The 20756-nt window shown below is 50.9% G+C and overlaps 1 protein-coding gene across 7 annotated transcripts in view; it reads left to right on the forward strand.

Moving 5' to 3' along the window:
* The first annotated feature begins 978 nt into the window (after positions 1 to 978).
* LOC104022261 (discoidin domain-containing receptor 2) overlaps positions 979 to 20756 on the forward strand; it is a 61050-nt gene continuing 41272 nt past the window's right edge. For 2 of the 7 annotated variants that reach the window (XM_087753202.1, XM_087753197.1), the window contains exon 1: positions 17593 to 17725. Coding sequence is in view for 1 of the 7 variants with exons in the window: in XM_087753201.1 (XP_087609327.1) it covers positions 17683 to 17725 (43 nt within the window). In the remaining 6 variants the exon portion in view is untranslated. Of the gene's footprint in view, positions 1105 to 1715; positions 1787 to 15178; positions 15198 to 17592; positions 17726 to 20756 lie in introns of those variants that run through there. The other 5 variants (XM_087753199.1, XM_087753198.1, XM_087753204.1 and 2 more) reach the window with 5 other exon arrangements.

The following is a 20756-nucleotide window of genomic DNA, read 5'->3' on the forward strand; positions in this document are numbered from 1 at the left end:
AGTTTCCCGCTCGCCTTGCTTTCTTTGGCTTGTTTGTGGCCATGTGTCTGGACAGCCCCAGGGAAGGGCCCATCTTCATTGACACAGTCGTAAAAAGTAGCTGAAATGACGTCAAGTTTGTTAAAGAGAGGCATGTGTGGGAGAGGCCAGTGTAACGGAGCCTCTGTGCGTCCTCAGAGGCCACACACCAGCTGGTGGCCCAACAATGCCAAGTGCCATCGTGGCCACACAGCATGGGCACCGGCTCTGGGAGGGTGCCAGGGGTGGCGGGGAGGGAACCGCTGGCACCAGGGCGGTGATGGGACCCTAGCAGACATGGTGGGGACCTGGGGTAGGTGGGAGTGACTGGGGAGCATGGGATGCACAGTGGTGGCCCAGGAACATGGCGGCAGCCTGAGGTACATGGGGGAACAGGGGGACATGGCAGGGCCCTGAGGTACATGAGGTAACCTGGGAACGTGGCAGGGCCATGAGGTACACCAGGGGACACGGCACGGCCCTGAGGCATGTGGGGTCACCTGGGAACATGGTGGGGCCCTGTGGCACACGGGGACACGGCTCAGCCCAGAGGCACCTGGGGGGCACTGGGACATGACTCAAGCCCAGGGCACACAGGGACATGGCCCAGCCCTGAGGCACACGGGGACATGGGGGCACAGCTCTGAGGCGCATGGGGGACACGGGGACACGTTAGGAGGGTGAGGCACACAGGGACACGGCTCAGCCTGGAGGTACCTGTGGGACACTGGGACATGACTCAGCCCTGGGCACACAGGGACATGGTGGGGCCCTGAGGCACACGGGGACACGGGCGGCCGCTGCCCGGCGCCGGCAGAGTCGCGGCTCCCGCCCTCGGCGCCGCGTTGCCATAGCGACGCCACCCGGCGGCGGCGGCGGCGGCGGCGGCGGCGGCCGCCTCCTCCCCACAGCGCGGCCGGGCGAACCGCGCCCCGCCATCCCCGGCCCCGCCGCCCCGGCGAGCTGTCGCTTTAAGAGCGGCGAAGCCGCGGCCGCCCCCGCCTTCGCCCGCCCCGGCGGCCGGAAGGGGGCCGTGATGCAGCGCGCCCGCCCGCCCGCGCCCGCTGCTGCCGCTCGGTCTCTCAGGTAAGCGCGGCCGCTCGCTCGGCCCCACCCCGCCCGCCGCCGCCGCCACCGGGGGAGGCGCTGCCCGGGGCGGCGGCCCCGCCCCGCCGGGTGCCCGCGGGCCCGGCCGGCGGCGCGGCGGAGCTGGGGGCGGCGGGGGCTGCCGCGGTTGTGCCCTGTGCTGGGACCGCCGCGGGCGGGCGCAGGTGCGGGAGGGGCTGGGGGCCGCTCCCGGGCGCCTTTCGGTGAAACCCCGCGGGGCTTGCGGCCTCCCGCGGGCGCTGGGGACCGGCGCCCCCGGGCTCAGCGGGGTCCCCGGGGCCCAGGCGTCGCTCGCCCCTGGGGCCGGGCCGGCCCCCGGCTGCTGCAGCCCGCGGGGGGCAGGGGCCGCTCGGTGAAGGCGGGACAGGGTTGAGGAGTCCCCACCAAACCGGGGCTCCCTGTTCTGTGCTTGGCTGCGCTTATCGCCGCGAGTTTCAGCACCTGGGTTCGCTCACTCGTGTGTGCGAGAGCCCGTGGCTTGTTGAAACGCTGCTCTGGGCAGCTGGGTGTTACAAGGCAGTAACATGCAGCGAGAGACCTTTGTAATTAACGCTGCCAGCAGCGCTTATGGGGTTTACTTTCTTTGTTAGGCCTTTTTGCCTGCCATCGCCAGGAGCAGGCTCCAGCACCGTTCCCGCTCCAGCTTCTCCGCAGGCAGAAGGTGAGGCTGGGTTTTGCCTCTCCGCGCCGTGCGGGTTATCCCTGCCCGCTGCCTGGCTCCTCTGGCCTGCTGGCACCACCGTCCTTGCGGCCAAGCACCGACCCAGCGCAGGGGCCGCGGCCAGCTGCGAACCTACCGGGCCTTTTTGTTGGTCTTTTTTCTTTCCTGCAGCTGGATCGGCTTTTGGGCAGGCTCTTTGTGGCCCTACCAGCAGCTCTTGCGGCTGGCGAGGTAGGAATAAGCAGGCAGGAGGGAGTAAACTCTGCTGCTGTGGTGTGGAACGACAGTGTTAGTTATGCTCGGGTCCTGAGATCCTGTTTTTCCTCGCAGGCTTGGGAGTCAGGCACTCGTGCTGGCTGCTGGTTTCATTCGCTTGGGGTTTTTTCCCTTTATGAAAGAAAGAGCTTCCCATTTTTTTCTTTTGTGGAGAAACTTTTTTCTGAAGTTTTCCCTCTGTGGGAATACTTTGCTTTTAAACTTTTATTTTGGCTTTTTCTGGTTGATACTCAGTATTTTGGGTTTTTTTGTTTGCTGATGCTTTTCCCGTTCTTCCTCTTTGCGCTGGGTGTTTCTTTGGCTGGTCTGGCTTCAAAATGTTCTTTAATTGGCGGGGGGGGGCGGGGGGAGATAAAATATGAGAATCTGTGACTATTTCATGTCCAGTTCTCTAGTGGGATCTTTTAAGCCAAAGGGGAAGAGGAAAAAAAAGAAAAAGGTGATAAAGTGGAGCTCCGGGTGCTTTGCTTTGTCGGAGGCAGAAAGGGAAAAATGTTACGAGGGAGTGACTGAGATTTTGTTTCACTTACATTTCTCTTCTTTTGAGGTTGAAAAATAAACCAACATTTTGAAACACTTCAGTTTAAAATGCCAAGCTCTTCTTTTTTCTCTTCAACTGACTCCATTGCAAAAAAAAAAAAAAAACAACACAGTTCTTTTAAAAAAAACGTAGCAGCGATTCTCTAGTTGTGGAGCCAGAAGTAGCGGTGTGTGTGGGCAGGGAGGCCTTGCTGCTCTTCCATCGGCCGTTCCTGCCTTCTCTCTGTGGACCGTAAAATTAGAAAGGCTCCGATGTGCGTTTAGTCTGATTGTCTGGGTAATGTGGGCTGTCGAAATCAAGAGTAGCTCTTTGTGAATTAGCTGCCATGCCGCTCGTGGCTTGCTCAGCCTGTGGGTTCTGGCCTCTGGTGTATAATTCAGGAAAGTAATTGTATTTTAAGAGGACTGAAACCTATTACCCTGGTGTGTGCTTGTCTCCTGGGCAGATGTCAGGGTGCGTGAGCTTTCTTTTGCTGCTAGCAAATGATCTGTGCCCTTCTGATGGTCGTAGGCTACAGTTTGAAAGTTGCAGCATCTTAAACTTTCAGGAGCTGGCGGTGTGAGACCCTGAGGCTCTCTGTCCCGTTCCTCCCCTGGGAATTGCCCAGGTGAGCTGCCTCCTCCCCCAGAGCCGGCTCCTTGCCTGTCCCAGGAGCCTTCAGCTTTTTCATTCAATTCACTGTCTGGGAAGACTTTATTTGTTGCATCTTTCCTGAATTTGGTTTTTGTGCACAGTGACAAGCCTGGCCGTGGGGAGCACAGGTCTGTGGTGAGGGAGGGAGAGCCAAGAACAACTAGAACTGGGTATAATTGAAAACTGTCAACTTTGCAGCGAAGGAGGATGTTCAAGCATGTGGCTGCCTACTGAGGCTTGAGGCAGCTAACATTGAGTGGAGATTTAGATCTTCCAGTTCTAAATAGTCATTGAGGAGAAAGTGTCAGAAAGTCTCCTGAACGTCCAAATGCTGGGGAGTTCCCTTGGCTGGAGTCCGAAGGTGAAATGGCAGCAGGACTGGGTGATTTTTCTTTAGAGATGCTACTTGCTGCTGCAGTTCTGCACCGTCTGATGTGGTTGCTGTTGTCCTGAAGATGTCCTAGAGGGACTTCAAAATAAATGAAACGTTCAAGAACCAGTGTCTTGGAGCGCTCTGCTTGTTCCAGGTTTCCTGCCCTTCCCTTCGAGGTGGCTCTGTCCTGGGGAGTCTGGCTGCAGTGAGGGTCCGTGCCCTGGAGGGACCAGCAGTGTCCCATGAGAAGGCTTTTGGGTAACAGTAATAGCCTAGAGCCCCTGCTGATGGGAGACGGGTGCGGAGGGCAGCGTGCCCACCCAGGTGATGCGCTCGGGAAGCAGCGAAGCTGCGCTTGGAAACTGCCCCCGTGGCAAGCCAGGCCCACCGGGATGCTGTCGGCTGGGCTGAGACAGCATGGCGCAGTTAGGGGCATGGGGGAGGCCTGGGCATCTGGGAGGAGAGAATAATTTGGGAAAGAGGGAGATCTAACAGGGAGCAAATGCCCACCGCAGAGGTAAACAGCATAAAATAGCTGCTTCTGCCTGGCACACCCTGGCTGGATCAACTTTAGGCAATTTCTCTATGAGCCCATGGATCTTGACGTCCCCTTGGGCTGTTTTTATCTGCTGGTGTTTGCCAGACATTGCCTGAGCTGCTCTTAAACTGCAGCTGTTTTTGCAGGTTCCCAGTTACTGCACAGTTGTTCTTACTGTGTTTATTTTAGTGGTTATAAACTGATTTTTTAAAAGGAGTTGGAACTTGAGCCGGAAAGTCTCCTTTTTCTTCTTCCCCTTCATGATTTGGTTGAGAAGCTGCACCATAGGAGGCAGCAGCTGAGCCCTTCAATATTGCACCCCCCCTTTATGCTTTGCATTTTCTGAGATGTGGTTTCCCAGGGATTCGGCGGCGGTTGTCCTGTACCTTGATTTTAGTAGCTGACATATGTTTGGGGGGGTGTCTGCACTTAATCTTGTAAAATTAGGAACTTGGCTAGGGAGTAAAAAGCTTGAAGGAGACTTTTTTCTCATAACATTTTGTTTAGCCTGAATGTTTGCAGTCAGAGCTATGTGTTTCTTAAAGACACAGAGAGCAAAAAGCTTCTTTAGGGCAGGATTTCAAATTGCTGTGAGGTTGAGAGTCGCATTTGGAGGTAGAAGGTGCCACTGTTGACCAAAAGAGTTTCACCATGGCTCTATCGTCCTGCATTGTACAGGGCAAAGTCCTTCATGGCGATTTGCATAATGGTTTCAAGAACTAGAAGTTGAGGTGTAGGTAATTTTAAAAAGTAACACGTAGCTTTAGTAAAGAGACAAATTGAGGGAGAACCCAGTGCCGCTAACTTGACCCTCTGCTCTCATGGTAATAAATGTGTGTTGCCTTTCCACTCTGATCTCTGCTTCCTTCTGTTTGTTTTGTAACAGTTACTTTTTCAAGTTGAACTGAACATAGGTGCTGGAAGTGGTGAATAATCACTTCACTGGGAATAATCCATGGCTGGGAAGAGCCAAGGGTTCAGTCCTCCTGATCTCTTTTGTTAGAGACAGGCTAGCTTTTTTTTTTTTTTCCTTTTTTTTCCTCCCTTCTGTATGCTGCGTTGAACACTGAACAGCAATTTCTATGCAAGGATTTTAAGGAGAGTCTTTCAAATTACTTGAATGACCAACTAGCAGCAGCTAAGAAAGGGTTGCCTGGGAGATGCTGTTGAGAGCAGCTAATGCATGATGTGACAGCTTTCATGGAAGAAAACAAAGAAAGGCAGGATTGTGATCCGATCTTCCCTGGCTCCCCTTTGGGGTGCAAGAGCGGTCGTCCTTCTGAAAGCTCAGGGGATGCAGATGCGCCTGAGTTTGTGGGCATAAGAGTCATGCTGCTTGTTCTACTCACGGCAGTGTTCCTTTTAAAGAAACAAGGTGCAGCGGGCCCTGCAAAGACGAACTGATTGTGTAACCTGGGAGTCAAACGCTGCACTTCATTTCCTACGCTCTTTGCAGCGCTCGTGCTTCCCCAAGGTTTTCACCGGGAAGGAGGAGATGTTGCCTTGTGGGGATGTAGCATGGGGAGGGGGGTAGGGCTTCTGGATGCTCCTGCAGCATCACCAGGAATTTAGGTAAAATTCTGTTACATCACTTTAAGCAATCTCAGGGTAAAGCTGGCTTTTTGTTTGTTCCCTTGCTCCTTTTCAGAGCTCCCACTGTCCCGGTTATTCCTCTCTTTGGGTGCTTGTCTAGGGTCCACGTGATAATTGTGGGGAAATGCTGAAATACTTATTGAAGAAAATATTCTGTCTTACACATTCAGGTCACCACCGTTGCATGTTTAATGGACTGCTTTTCTGGATGCTACTCAACTTGCAGCTCTGAGTGTGTTCTTGCACTCTTCCAGCGCCTGCTTAAAATGAGTTTGCATGAAAATGTGAGTGCTTTTGGGCTGTGGAGAACGAAAACGTGATGCTCCAGTTAGGTGTTGGCAAACTGTCCTGCTGTCTGGAGTTGTGTGGGAGGAGAAGTGGTTTCTTGGTTGTGTGACCCCAATGGGGAGAAGAGCAGCTGGGGTTTAACAAACTGGTTAAAATTATATGGGCCCCCAAATTGTCCAGAGATGTCTCTCCTTTCCTAGAAGCTTCCTTTAACAAGCTGATTTCTCAGACTGATTGCTTGCAGATGAGATCATGCAGTGTGTTTTGCAGGGAAAGAATCTGAACTTCGACTGGTGAGCCAGAAACTTTTAACACACAAGTCACATGCCCGGTGTCCTCATGGCACATACAAAACACCAGAGACTGCGAAAGCATCTGCCTTCGGGGCGGCTTTGTGCTCCAATGAGAGCTTTCTGAATAGAAAGAATACCAAGGGATGCTCTCAAGTGCTGGGTCCTGTTGCTTGGACAGCAACAGGAGATAGCGAGGAAGTATTTAATCTTTCCTTAGCTCTGTTTCTCTCTTTAGTGTGTGTGGTGTTGGGATAAGCCCAAGCGAGGGAAGGCTCTCATCTGCCTTAATTCCACAGACGTTTTTCTGCTGGCTTCAGCAAAGGAATTTGTGTAGAATGGATGATATTTTTTTCTGTTAATGCATGAGAACATACTGAGCAGGGAAGACTTGATGCTAATGTTCTGCTGCACAAGAAAGGTCCCACCAATCTCTGGTCCCTCTCACAAGGGACGCTCTTCTCCATTTCTCTTGATGGTTAAGGTGTCCTTAATAGAAAGGCCCCTTCTTCCAAAATAATCGCAACCACTATTTAAGTTGAAAATTAAGGAAAGCTGTTCTGAGGTGATGTTGGGTGGTGTTCCCAGCGTAGGACAGCAAGCTGAAAAGTTGTGTTGCCAGTAGCTTTGAAGTACAACCCGTTCTCACAGGCAAGGTGGAAAGGCACTTTACTGATGCCAGGGCCTCTTTGTGCCTAAAATGATTTCTTCTCCCAAATCAAGCTGGTTTTAGTTATGCAAAAATAGATTGGGGGGGGGGGGGAGGGGGGAGTTTTACTAATATTGTTTATGGAAATAGGAGCCACTTGTTCCCAAATGAAAAACTGGAGTCAGACTGGGCAGGGAAAATTTCAAATACCAAACCTGAAATCTGCCAACATTTTACGCAACTTGAAGACAGGAACGTATAAAGCAAGATGCATTAAAACCTCCTGCCACTCCACATCGATGTTCTTCTGCCTGTAGGGGAGTCTCCTTCTGCGGGTCACTCCGGTGAGCTTTCTGAAACAAAGAGTTGAAAGTAAATCTTACAGGTGAGCACAGACCTGGTGGTATTTTTTTTTTTCCCTGTCACTATGCTGCCTGTCATTTATGCATTTCTGCTCCATGGGAGTTTATCAGAAGCTCTTTCCAATGCATAATTTCACACAGGTATTTTATAGAGGTGGAAAGTCGAGCACACGAAAGTGGAAAACACCTATGTGCTGGCTCGTCGAACTTTGTTTGGCATCCTTGTGAGTGTGTAGTACAATGCAAGTTAAAATATCTACTTTCTATGTCATATTATTTTATTCCCTAGATAAAATAGTTGTGAACGTAAGTTGCTTTGGTTGCATGCCCTTACTCACTGGCTAATAATCCCAGGATCCTTCTTTTTATGGAAAGGACTGGTAAAACACTTGTTGCTCTGGCGAATTGCTGTGAGGTTGTATGTTCTTTGTAGCAGCTCAACCATTTCATTCTTCACGCTGCTCCTAGATGGGATCCTGCTGGGTCCAGGCTGTCTCTCCACCTGGAGACTGGCTGATGATGGCCCCGGGGCCACCGGCTGGGTCGAGCAGTGCGTACGCATGGGAGGTGGTGATCTGTACCCTGAAGAGTTCTGCTTAAACCTTGTTTTGTCCGTGATGCTTCAAGTAGGGGAGCTGTTAAAACACCAGCCCACTCAGAACTAATGCTTGCAGAATGCATGAGCAAGGAATTAAACTGGGTGGAGTTGTTCCAAAATTTGGATTTGGGGCCTGTCCGCTCCTAATGCAGCAGCTCTCTGGGTGTTTGCTTGGAAGGGCTCCCAGCATGGATGATGCTCTCCTGACCTGATTTGACTTTCCTTTCTTGATGCTTGGGTACTGTGCCCAAATCTGTCTGCAGAGCTCTGCAGTGCAGAGCTCCGGTGCCTGGTGAACCTGCACAAATCAGCTCCTGTCGGGAGATGGTAGGGAGATCAGTTCACATGTGCCGTGGGGGATGGAGAAGAGGACGAGGGGACAAGAGGAGGGACAGACAAACAAAGTAAACAGTTGTGTTTCTTCCCCAGGACTGCTCTATGTCCCGAGTCTGCCAGCTGCAATTTGGAGGCCAGCAGAATAGGGCGGGGTATTTTCTTCCAACCAGATGAATTTATGCAGTGAAAATGAGAAGTCAGTTCAGTTTCTCTGGGAATAGCATTTAAGGTGTAAAAAAAGTCCCACCCATCCATAACGAAGAGCTGCTGAAGAACGAGCAAATACAGAGACAGAGCCTGCAGAGCACGCTGCGTTTGCAGCCCTTTTTCCTTGAAGGATAAGAATCTGGGCATGGTTTTGTTGCCTGTATCATTTGGTAGTGGTATCAGTCATTCGTGTTGCCTTCTTATGGAGAGCTAAGCTAGCCAAGCATTGGGTTTTGTTGTCCATCTGTATTACTGCTGTGTTATTTCACTTGTGCTCGTTTGGTTTTGCCTGTCAAAAAGAAAAAAAACCAAACAAAAAACAACAAAACAAACCACCACCAAAAAACCAAACCTGTAGCAGAAATAGCTGGAGTACTAGTATTCTCCAATATGAAAATGTCAGCCTAAATGAGTGCTTTTCACTAAACTCAGGGCTGTTTCTGCTGTTCCTGACGAGCTGTCATGTCTTCATGCGGGGTAATGTGATCTTCCAGGAATGTTTATCTTCCATTTCTGCATTTATAGTGGAGCTGAGCTGGGGGTGCTTGTGAGAACATGTGCAGCGTGAGCCTCCGATGCCATGTTATTGTTTGGGATGAGGTGTTGGCCATGTGTGCTATGATTCAGCTGCTGAAGAGAAGAAATCAGACTAGCAGAGCTAGCCATGCAGTGAGCTCCCTCGCTGTTTCCCTGGATGAGGGTCCCAATGCTGTAAATTAATCTCATGGACTTTGTTTTTAAGTGCATGTGTTTTGCATTTGTCTGGATTGCAATGGATATTATTCAAATAACCCAACTTCCCAAAGTGTCCTTCCTCTTTCTGTCAGTTTGATGCCATCCATCTACATACTTAGCTAGCAGCAATCTTATATTTTCTCTCATGCTTTGGGACAACCTGGATGGGGCTTTATCCTGAGAAAACGAGCTTTGCTGGCCAGCGCCATGTGCAGATACCAATCCTGGCAGCACCATGGGCAGACAGCCGGGAGGAACGGCACTGATGGCAGTTTCTCTGGTGGCCAGTGACCCCCTCTCATCTTGGTGCCTGCTGCTGCTTCCCTGTCGGCCTCCAGACAGAGCACCTCGTGTAGACATGCTGCCTTCTTCCCGAGGACTGAACCCACCAGGGATTAGATGTGGCTCGGTCTCTGCTATGGCATTTTTTTGCCTCATCCTAGCACTGGAAGGACACCAAATAGCAGCAGTGCTTCTGAGACCTCCCTAGAGTAAAGACTTAGAGTGAGAAATGATGTTTCTAGTTGCTTCTAATGTCTTGAGAGCTATTGGCTGTCTTGCTTTTAACCTGTGTTCTCAGAATTACTGCAAGCTTTTGTATTTGAATACATAGCCAAAGTTAAATGCCAAAAAGAAATCTCTTATGGCAGGTGTTAATTTGTGCAAGGACAGTCTGACGCAGTGTGCTGACCCTGTTTGAGACCCGTGCAATACATCAAGGCATGGATACTGGTACTCCAGTATCTCTGCCAGTACAGAATTAGCCCTGATCGTGCCAGTGCCAACATCTTTGTTAACCAAGCTTTTAATATAATCTAGACAGAGAAACGCGATGCAGGTCTGTCATAGAACTGTTGGCAGTAATTATTCTGCCTGTTGTCATTCGCCATCGCAGAGTGATGGAAATACTGGTTGGAAAGGACATCTGGAGGTCTTCAGCCTGACCTCCTGCTCGAAGTGGGACTGTCTCCAGCATGTGATTGACTCAGCCATGGCTTTGTCTGGCCAAGTCTTGAAAACGTCCAGGGATGGAGCAGCGTACCATGCCGGATCAGCTTTTGTTTGCTTTTGCTTGAGAGTTGTACCTAGTGAACCACCTTATAGCGGGGGTTATGCATTTAGGTTTGAATTACCTCATCCTGCAGGTTTAAAAACATTTAAGCGAGCTGTTAGGAAATGTCCCAGTAGGGCTGGTAGTGTAATGTATCTGAATCCTTCTGTCTTTTCCGTGCTAGTATGGGAAATATGAGCAGACCCTAGTGCTGTCTCTGCAGGAAAAGGCAGTGATCCTGTTAGGTGGTTTTCTCATGTTTGCACGGGGTATTACAAGTGAAACAGCGCTTGTAGGATGTGTCCCATTGTTGCAATGAGCACAGGGGTATTTTCCCCTCGGTATTAGCTGCGGTGTTTGCCCAGATATGAGCTAGGCTTGTCAGGAGGCACAGGGTGAGCCCTGCGAGCATCCCTCACCCTGAGGCTGTGTGGGATCGGTGCCGGCCAGCTGCGCGCCCGGGCTGAGGCCACACGTACACAAGGCATGCAGTTGTCTTTTATCTACTCTCCTCAGGGTTTTCCCCAGAGTCTGCTGCATTTATTTCAGAAAAAATACCAGGTCATGAGATGAGTGTGCCTGTTGGAGTGTGCATCTAAGTTGCCCATCGCGGTCCTGAGTGTTAATGGGAGCAGAACAGCTCTCTACATGTGAGAAGTAAACTTGCCTTCAGAAATGCCACAAGCTTCTGGAGGCAGTGGGTGTCCGTGAATGGCACGTAGTCAGAGCAGACCAGAGGCCTGCTGCTGCGTCTGGGCTGGGCTGGCTTTCTTCAGACAAAACTGCAGATTGCAACACCCTTACGCTTACTTAGGCCAGGAGGCCTTGCTTGGAAGGGAAATGGCTGAGATGCAAGGAGCTGCTGAGGAGGTGGAAGCTTCCCTAGCCAAGACCTCGTTGCTAGACTCAAATCTGGCTGCATCCCTGGACTCTGCATCCCCTCGTGTAACGGGGAGATTCAGAAATGATGTGCATGCTTCACTGGCACTGAAAATGAGCGCTCCTGTGGGCTGGTTGTGATCTTGTTTGGCACTGCCTTCTGCTCTGGAGATCGATGTTGTATTCCTGTTTGAGTGCAAACCAACCGTTGTGTCAGATGAGCTGGTGGCGTGGAGCGAGCAGCGGCGTCCTCGGGTGGGTTCCGAGTTCTCGCGCGCGCCGTGCGGGGGGCCCTTTGGCATCCTGCCCGTCTGCACTGCGCACCCGAGAGCACGCTCCTGCCTTTTGTTTCTGTAACAAGGCCAGCGAAGAGGGCTGGGAGCGTGGGCTTCTGCAGTCTCCTGGTTGTTTGAAGATGATAGTCCTTGCTGAGGAATCGCAGAAATGTGGTGACTACTGTTGTCAGCTGCTCTCTGCATGCCAGCTTCGGACGAAAGTGCAGAGGTCAGGTTTGGGGTCATATGGCCGGAGGGTCCTGGAGCAACAGCTGTACGGGACTTCAGGGATGTCAGCTGGAGCCTGGCTTGGGCTGACAGCTCTTGTTTTCCCACCAGTTCTTTCATGAGCCGCTTATTTTTGCAGGGGTCTGTCTTTGTGCGTCGCAGGTGGAGGAGCTGTAACGGCATCGCTGCCACAAGCTGAGCTCTGCCCGCTCGGTGGTTCAGCTGGTTCCTGTCCCTTGCTGGGAAAAGCAAATGGCTGGTGCTGAGTCTCACCCTTCCCACGCGCTGTTCCTCCTCACTGAAGCTTATAGCCAGTGCTTATAGTTTGCTTTGGCTTTCTGCTCATATTCTCCATGTCTCTGGAATAAAATCTCCAGTGAAGGAAGCTTTCCTCTGAGCTGGATTTGAAATTAATGCTCAGACATTGGTCTTCTCAGGTCCCCACAGCTTGTAGTTTTTGAGGTGAGATATGCCAACACAAATTCACTTGGGAAACTTCTGGGAGAGTGGAACAGACTTGGGGAAGTATCACTGCAGGGCTTTGTCCCCAGCAGTCCTGGGACCTGTGCAGCTCTGCTTGTCAGAACTCTCCTTATGCTGCCTTCCTTGCCCCAAAATCCTTACAGGGATGGAGGGCAGAAAGAGCTGGCCTGCTGCGGTGGGGGGGAGGAACGCGTGAAGGACGGTGCTCAGGACATTAGATACTATCTAGTGCTTCAAGAAGAAAGGTCGCTTGCTGTTGCAGGACACCAGAGGGTACTTGGCTCATCATGCAGCCGAGAGCAAGGCAGAGAGGCTGGAGGCATCCTGCTTGGGCTGGTCCCAGTGTCCAGGGATGGGGAGGGATGTCTGTCTGCAGATGATGGCTTTCTCTGCCCCTTTCTCACAGTTGCGTCAGCAAAGATGGCCAGGGAGAGTGTTTACAAGTGTGTCCTTGCTGAGCAGTGCTCTGTGCCAGGAGTTGACTTGTCTGGATGACGTGTTCACTGGGGCTTTGTCATTACAACAACTGAAGCTAAATTGATCTCGCTTGCTTGTTCTGACCTGGGGGTGTAAGTACTACTTTCCTTCTCTCTACTCTCATCCCCACCTTTGAGGCAGCCCGTGATGTAGCAGCTGGGGACTGTGTTGTTTAAAAGACAGGGCAAATAGGAGGCTGCGGCTGTTTGGATCTTTCCTGGTATTAATAAAGCTCTGAGTGAGATGCTGGGGAGGAGTCGTCGTTCCTCCGTTGCCGCCTCCCCAGCCGTTCTCATCCCTGGGTGAGGGACCCATGGTGGCAAAGCGGTGCTGAGGCCTCCTCTGCTCCTGTGTCCCAGTAGGACATGGCTTCACCGAGCAGCTGCCAGGCAGCTTGGCTCAGCTGCAGCACTTTGTTGGGAGCACGAGGATAGATCTGTCCCATGGATGGACCAGAGGTTGCGCTTGTTTTAGTGCTTTAAGAAGTCACTGAGGGGCAAAGGAGACCCCGTACTGCTGTGATGTTTGCCCTCCTGAGGGCTCGTCATCTCTCTTCAGGGTAGGAAAGGCTTCCTCGGCATGGGGGGGGGGGGTGTGTGGTGGGGGGTGAGCGCTCCCCTTGTGCCCTGTTGTCTCTTATGCTGCTTGGGAAGGGTCTGTCCCACGTCAGGTGTCCGCATATGTCACTGCATGCGCTATCGTGTCATTTCTGAGCCGCCTCCTGTTATCCTGCAGCACAGCTCTAGTCAGCACCTCGTGTGTAAGGGTGGTTTGTCAGTATTCCTCGGAGGATGTCACACACGCGTCCCAAACTGGCCCTCTCCGCCACGCCAAGCTCTGCCCTGCTTCCCTCTTTTCCCAGGTTTATGGCTGGCAGTGGATTTCTTTGCAGCGGAAGGCCAACAGTAGCAGAGCTAGGCTGAGCAGATGTTGGCGCTGGGCTAGGGTGGGAGTGAACGTGCTCTCACGCTACGGGTGAGGACCGACGTGGGCTGTGGGGTGTGAACAAAGCACTTTTACAGCAGGCTTCTGTGCTGCATCAAAAGTCCCTGGGAAGGTGAAGGCAGGAGCTGGCTTTCGCAGCCTCTCACTGAAAGAATAAAAAAGCTTGAATGTGTACAGGTCCAGCCTCCTTAGCGGGGCTGTCCCATGCTCTCCGACCCCTTTGTCCCTGCTTAGCTAGAGACTGCTCAGGTGAGGTCCTGCTCCTGTCTGAGGCGTTGCTGCTTACTGGGGTCACTGGGCCCTGCTGTGGCCTGCTCAGATAAAGGCACACAGAGGCCTAGCCGGGCTGGGCGAGCGATGGGAAGGCAGGGGGTATAAGGACCATGGAGCAGAGCCACTGTAGAAGGATGGGTGGTCTGGCAGTATCGCTGGAGCAGCCTGTTGTGCTGCTGCTACAGGAGAGGCCTGCAGAAAAAGCTTTTAGGTGGTATTCTAATTAGTGTTTTCTTTATTCTTACTTGGATATATATTCCTGTATCACTACTGGTAACTGTGGCAGCTTTCTGGCCGCAAGTGACAGATCTGGTGCATGTCTCTCTTGACATTACTTTCTACAGTGTGATTATGTAGCTTTTCTTCTGCAAGAACTTTGTGCTCAGGACAGAGGAGGGATCTTCTCAGATGTTCGAGGCTGTCAGTCTGTCTTTAGCTGTTTGTCTGGTTGTCTTCACCTTAGCACCAACATGCTCATCGGTGTTTGTTCATTTATTTCTCCCAGTGGCACCTGATCACGCAGATGCTCTGGGACAGCAAAAGGCAACTTCCCAATTTCAGTGCAAACAGCTCAGCAGTTCATCACCCATGAATTTCAAGTTTCTGCTGTGCTGTACAGCATAGCAGGGTATTTTTAAGCACTGGAAGAAAAGAAAACTGGTTTTAAGCCCATTGAAACACTTTCAAGGCATTCTTTTCTATTTTGTGAGACCACCTCTTATCTCTTCTTAGAATGCTTTTGAAATACTTCCGGGATTCACAATACCATATAGACGCCTTAAAACCAACCAAATTGTCCTGGGTCGGGATAAACAAGCTTTTGTGTCTGAATTTGCATATAAATATGTCATATTTAGTATCTGCTAATGGGTCTTCATCTATTAATTGGTCTGATCTTTTCCGAAGCCAAACACAATCTGTTGGAGAAACTATAAAAATTCCAGCCCTGACCTGAGCTGGTTCTGCTCCCTCGCCGTTTGGAAACCTGCTCATGCTGCAGAAAGCTGTTCTGTGCAAAACCAAAACAGGGTCTGTTGATGTTATTTCTAGTCCTCTGAGAAGATGACTTACTGGTCACATGTGCTGCTATGAGGTCATTAGGAAGTCTCTCAAATACACAATTTGAGAACCGATGATGCTATCGCAGAAGTATGCTCCCTCTGCGATGTGAGATGCAAAATGCTCTGAAGTACTTTAGTTTGTAATAGCTCTGAGTGGGATCTGTTATTGTGCATATTTGGGCTCATTCCAGTGAAAACAGGACTGTTTTCTGCTTTGCTTTATCCCTAGATTGATTAGTGGATGTATACCGCAGGATCAAGTTACATGAGTGGGCATCCAGCAGAGAGCCTATTTCTGTGTTGAAGTGCTGAAGGCAACAGTGAGTCTAACTGCAAGATCAGCAGTTTTCTAGCAGTGCTTTGTGCCTCCACGGCACCATCCTTCCCCAGGGAAAGGAGCTCTTCAAATCTCTTGGCAACTTGGGCCGTTGCTCTTCCCGGTGCTGTGGGGGAACGGGAAGCTTTCTCTAAACCCTTGATGTTGCTTCTGTGACGTGTATCTGCTTTGATGCTTTTATTGATGTCCCTCCTGGACTCCCTGTTCCTGGATGTCCAGAGGTACCTTCTGCCACAAACTGCCCTGTGTCCTCGAAAGGGCATCCTTTTGATCCCAGCTTACCCCAGAGGCCTGTGATCCAGCTTGGTCCCCGTGCATCATTATGTTGACAGGGCAGGCATCCTTATTTTGGCAGGAGAGTGCCTTGTAAGTGTGTTATCTGAATCAGTAACACCCTCTTGGATAGGGCTTCCCAAGCAGGGAGAGGTCTCACGTCTTTCTGCCTCCACCCTACTGCTGGTCGTGTTTTTCGGTCCCAAATCTTAGGGAGCCTTAGGGATTGCCCCATCCCTCTGAGCTGATTAACACACTCAAACATGGAAAAATTACCCAAAGGGGGGGGGGGGGGGGGAAGTAAATAGTTTTCTGTTCTTGCTACAGAGGTGGATTGTGTGGCTGAGATGGAGGCAGGGAGGAAGATGGGAGCAAAGTGGCACCTGACTGCACATATGACCATGTCTACAGCTCAAAGCCTTGTTTTCCAGTTGGGGCTTAGTGTGGGCACAGTGCAGTTCATGTCTGCTTCCTTCTTTTCTTTTGAATACCCAAAATACCTGCTGCTTCTGTTGATGCTTTGCTGTGATTCCTGCTTGGGGCCTGGTGTATATGGGAGTCTTTGAAGAATGGGCTGAATTGTTGCCGTCTCCGCTTCTCAGCCTCCTGCTGTGGAGTCCCTGTGAGCGTCACTCCTGTACACCACCAGCATCCACTTCCCACCCCGGCACTGCTGTCACAGCCCTGCACTGCTGGCCCCGGGAGGACGCTTACCCCTGCCAGAGTGTCCGAACGGGACAGCGCAGCCCTCCCCTTGTCGAGCAGCCTCCTTGCAGGAGGCGCACCAGCACCTGCACTTCCCCAGTGGGCAACTCAGCAAAGTACTTCTGCTCTTCAGTCTCCCTCTGCTGTCGTGGTCCCTGCTGCTGGTCCCTGCTAACCGGGGCCCTGTACCAGTGACCGCAGGTGATGTTCCTCTCAAATCCCGGTGGCCTTGTCACCCAGGCGAGCATGGCCTCAGCCCGCTGCAGGCTGCCACACTCCAGGGCTCTCCAGAGGCCACAGCAGTAACTTTGCAGCAGAGCCTGGCCGTGGGCAGGGGTGGCAGCCAGTGCTGGAGGTGGAAGGGCTTTGCAGGGCTGTGCAGCCGAAGAGCGGTTTTGCAGCCCCGTGGCTGTGCCTTACCGGCATGCGTGGGTGGTCTCCCCAGGGTGCCCACAGCCTGCTGGCCCCCGTGGCCATGTCGGTGGCTCCTGTGGCTCTATCTGCTGTGGTCCTGCTTGTCCTGCCACATGGAGCCTTAGCAATGTCACCTGCCTGTGAGGTTCCCTCTGTCACCCTTGGTAATGACCTCCCCCCAGGTGCCACATTCTGGTATTGAGTTATGTATTTTCCCTCTATTTCTATATTTTGAAGTGAAAAGCAAATGAATGTGATGTCGCACAGCTGTCTGACAGCCGCAATAGTGAACTTCACTCCTGTGGGACCCCAACCCGAGGAAAGCAAACAGGGGTGAGCTGTTGCGATGAACATGCGTTGAGCCCCAGTGTCACTGCTGGTCTCTCCCTCATCCAGGGAAGACTTTGGAAGTCTAAACGGCTGAGAAGTGCCCCGCTTTGCTCTTTGGTTGCAATAATCCTGTCGGCTGGAATTGCTTAATAAATGACTAGTTCTGCCTTTGCTTTTTTACCGTTCCCCCATGGACGACACAGGCTGCTGAAGAACGAACGGAGGAGCATGGCGTGGCGATGCCCTTGCCAGGTTTTTTCCTGCGAGCGCAGGCAGCCGTGTTAAACAAGAAGGTGCAAGCTGGCTCTGCGGTGCCGTGCCGGGGCCTGGCTTGCCCCTGGGACTACACGGGCCCTGCTTCCTGAGCAGGAGAGCTGCTTTATGTTGTGGTTTTACTAAATGAATTCAAAGCTTGGCCTTCCTCCAGGCAAAGTCTGGGCCAAGTGCCAGTGGAGCAGCCCCTGGGGAGAGCGCTGGAGCAAGGAGGGGCCAACAGCAGGGAAGAGCAGAGGAATCCAAGAAGGCAGATTTGCCTAGAAAACAGCTCTGTTTCCATCTGCTCGGTCAGGAGTTGCTATAGGAACTGGGATGATAGAGGCAGGGCCATCTCCTGGGCCTGTCTGTGTGTGCGGAGGGAGGGAGGAGGGAGGAGTTACTCAAGTTTGAACATATCATGTGTGCTGGTGGAAAGTTGCAAGGAATGTCGAAACTACAGCCTGGCTCAACCTGTGGAGTTCAAAAGAGACATGGCAGTTGTTCCCCAGGCTCAGCAGGCCCTGGGCAAGGCAGGTAGGGTCCCTCCAGCTTAACTCGGCTCTCGGCTTGCGATCAGCTCTCCCCCCCCCGGCGCGTTTCTGGCGTTGGCTAAAGCACAAATGCCTTTGGAGACTTGCTGGAAATGGAGGGGGGTCTGGAGAGGTGGCAGTGCTGGGAGGTGAAGGCTTTCCTCCCTGGGCTGGTAGGGAGATGGTGGCTCTTTGTGTCCTGGTTTTCCTCCCGCAGCTGCCGGAGCGTTCACAGGTCGCGGGGTATTCCCGCAGTGTTGCATGCCCGGGGCCCTCTGGGACCCGCGGGATCTTTTGTTGGGTGGAAATGTGAAGCCGAATGGTGGTGTTCTCCCAGACAGAAGTGGTGTCTGGGGCTGTGGCTCTCCGGGAAAGCCCATGGTGCTTGAGCTCTCAGTCAGACACGCTTGCCTGAAATGTTTCAGGGCTAGGGCTGAGTCAGATATGCAAAAACCGGGGCTGGCAGTGAGTTGCTTGTGGACGGTGGGAAAGTGGGGGGGGACACGCTCCCAGCCTCCGAGCCCCGGCGGCTCCTGCACAGCATGAGTTTTGTGGCTGCGCGTCGCCTGCGTTCACTCACCTCTTCTCCTGAGGAGATGCAGGCCTCCCTGTCTCCTCCTTATGCACCTACTGTAATTTTTGTCGCTGTGAAACTTTCTCAGACTCACATTTAGCCTAAAACACAGGAGTATGAATATGCAGGAAGCCGCTCCTGAGAATCCTTGTTGTTAAGGTTAACCATGGGGCTCTCCAGAAACAGCCCTTCCAGATAAAATCTGATTATTTCCCCAGTAAACCCATTTTTTCAGGTCCTGAGAACTTTCCAAAATAGCCGTGTTTCCACCGGAGCGTTCCAGGGTCGCTCAGTGCTCCGCAGGTATTTAATAGGTTTGGCTGAAATTTCATCTGTGCTTTTTGTGTCACAGAGGATAATCTCTGCTAAAAAAATAAAAAGGTGGGTAGTGTTGTTTTTCTTTTTGAGAAGCAGCACAATAAGCCGCCGAAAACTGAGATGTGATCTCTATACACAGACGCGAAGCTTGCCAAACTGGATTAGATCACAGCCCACCTACTCAGGCACCCATCTTATCTCAGGCAGCGGCTGCTTGGCACATTGCACGAGAAAGCCCAAAAGCCTGAATGCAAACGAATGTGGAATAACCTGCCTGTGTAGGAGATAAGTCTCTGGTCACATTAATTACTGGTTTGCTTATGCCTGGCTGGATGAAAATTTATATCCAGTGTAGTCTTTCTTTTACTCTAATAGAATCGCAGATGTTCTTATTATGTAGATCCACTTCCAATAATTTTATTGAATTACTCCCACATTGCTCTGTGGCAATATGTCCCAGAGGCTTAATGCGCATGGTATGCCGTGGAATTTCATTTCCTCAGTTTTAATTTGTTGTTTTTTAATTTCAGTTCATTTTCAATATGGAAAAGAGGTAAATGGGATCCTTTTTTTGGTCTAGGCATCACTATTTTACATATTTCTTTTTTTTCCCCCATGTCTCCTGTTTCTCTTCTCTTTGCCTCAAACAATCCCAGGGTTTTCCTCCAGCTACCTGCCTTCTGTGTAATTGCTAAATCTTATTACTTCTCTGTGGGCTCCTGTTTTCTGGTCTCCCTTCAGAAAATTTGATCAGAATTGGCCATTCTGGCTTTCCATAGCTGTGAAATGCTGCTAGAGCTTTTTCAGTGTTCTTGTCTTTTCCTTTGTTTGTAAGCAAAACATTTGGTTTGATTGCTCGAAATACATTGTGGCAAGCAAAGATCTTCTCTGAACTATAGTCATGCTAGGTATTTTGCTCAAACATTTAGTTAATTAAAATTTCATCTCTGTACATGAGAAGTTAAATTTTATCTTGTAGAGTTGTACTAGTAAATAGTAAACCCAGCAGAACACGGTTAGACCTGCCTGGAAATGCTCACTGGAGTCTCCAGGCTGTGATGCAGCAACTTCAGCTGATCCGTAAGCGTTGCCACTCGCTCATCTTTGCCAGGCACTTCATAAATTGAACTTTAAAACCACTTTGTCTAGTAAACAAAGTTTGCTCAAGAAGAGCGTAACAGCCGCGCGTACCCAGATTTCGCTTTCTCGGTTGTGTGCGCTGAGGCATGTTCTGCTCGGCCTCTGAAGAAATGGTACCCACAACCGGCCTTGACCCCTCTGCTTCAGGCCAGCGTGCCGTGGGGGGCCAGCAACACCTTCCACTTGCTGCGTTTTGGTATTTGGAGTTATTTCGTTTTGTGGAATGCAGTAAGTGATAATAATTTCTGCTTCTTTCTGATATCGGAAAAGCTTCCTTCAGTTTGGTATCTTTTTGTGGATGCCTGGCATGGCTTTTCACACTTGCAAACATCTTTTTTGGTAAGGTCACAGCAGAGCCAGTAGTGCTCCTTGAGCTCCTGGAGCCCATGTTCCAGAGACAGGTGCACTGAATTTTTGTTTTATGAATATGAAGAGACATTTTACAAAACTCATAAAACATAGCTTTTGGTAGTATCAGCATTTCTGCGGTGGTTTTAAGGAAACTAGATTGCCAGCTAAATTAGTAGATGTTCCAAAAGAGTGTTTCTGGTTTGATTTTCACTGAACTGTCTCTTAAAGTTTGGCTTCCACCCTTGTAAAAAATCAGCAGCTTCTCAGCTTGGTGCTGGGTGCTACGTGCTGCTGTAGGCGACTTTGCTTCCCTTCTGGTTTTGCAAAGAGTCTGTCCCAGTCATCATGTTTTATCTTTTAGAAAGAATCCCCTAGGAACATTTTGCAAAAAAAAGTTGTAGATAAATAGCTGTCACTGTAAACTAGGTATTCTGGAAGGCAGGCAATTAGTAAGGAGGCTAAAGATGACTGAAAAAGCATAGCAAATATATCTCAGGGCAGTGAGAAATATTTTAATATCTGTATAACAAAATAAATTTCATCCGTGGTGTTTATATTGTTGGGAAAGGTGAAAAAACCCAACTGATCGCTAATAACAATACCGAGAAGTAAAACATTTTGTGTGCTTGGGGAGAAGCTGGGTGATGTACTC

The sequence above is a fragment of the Nipponia nippon genome, unplaced genomic scaffold (assembly GCF_047370975.1).
Source record: "Nipponia nippon isolate SJK-2023a ecotype South Korea unplaced genomic scaffold, ASM4737097v1 scaffold_16, whole genome shotgun sequence".
Lineage (NCBI taxonomy): Eukaryota > Metazoa > Chordata > Aves > Pelecaniformes > Threskiornithidae > Nipponia > Nipponia nippon.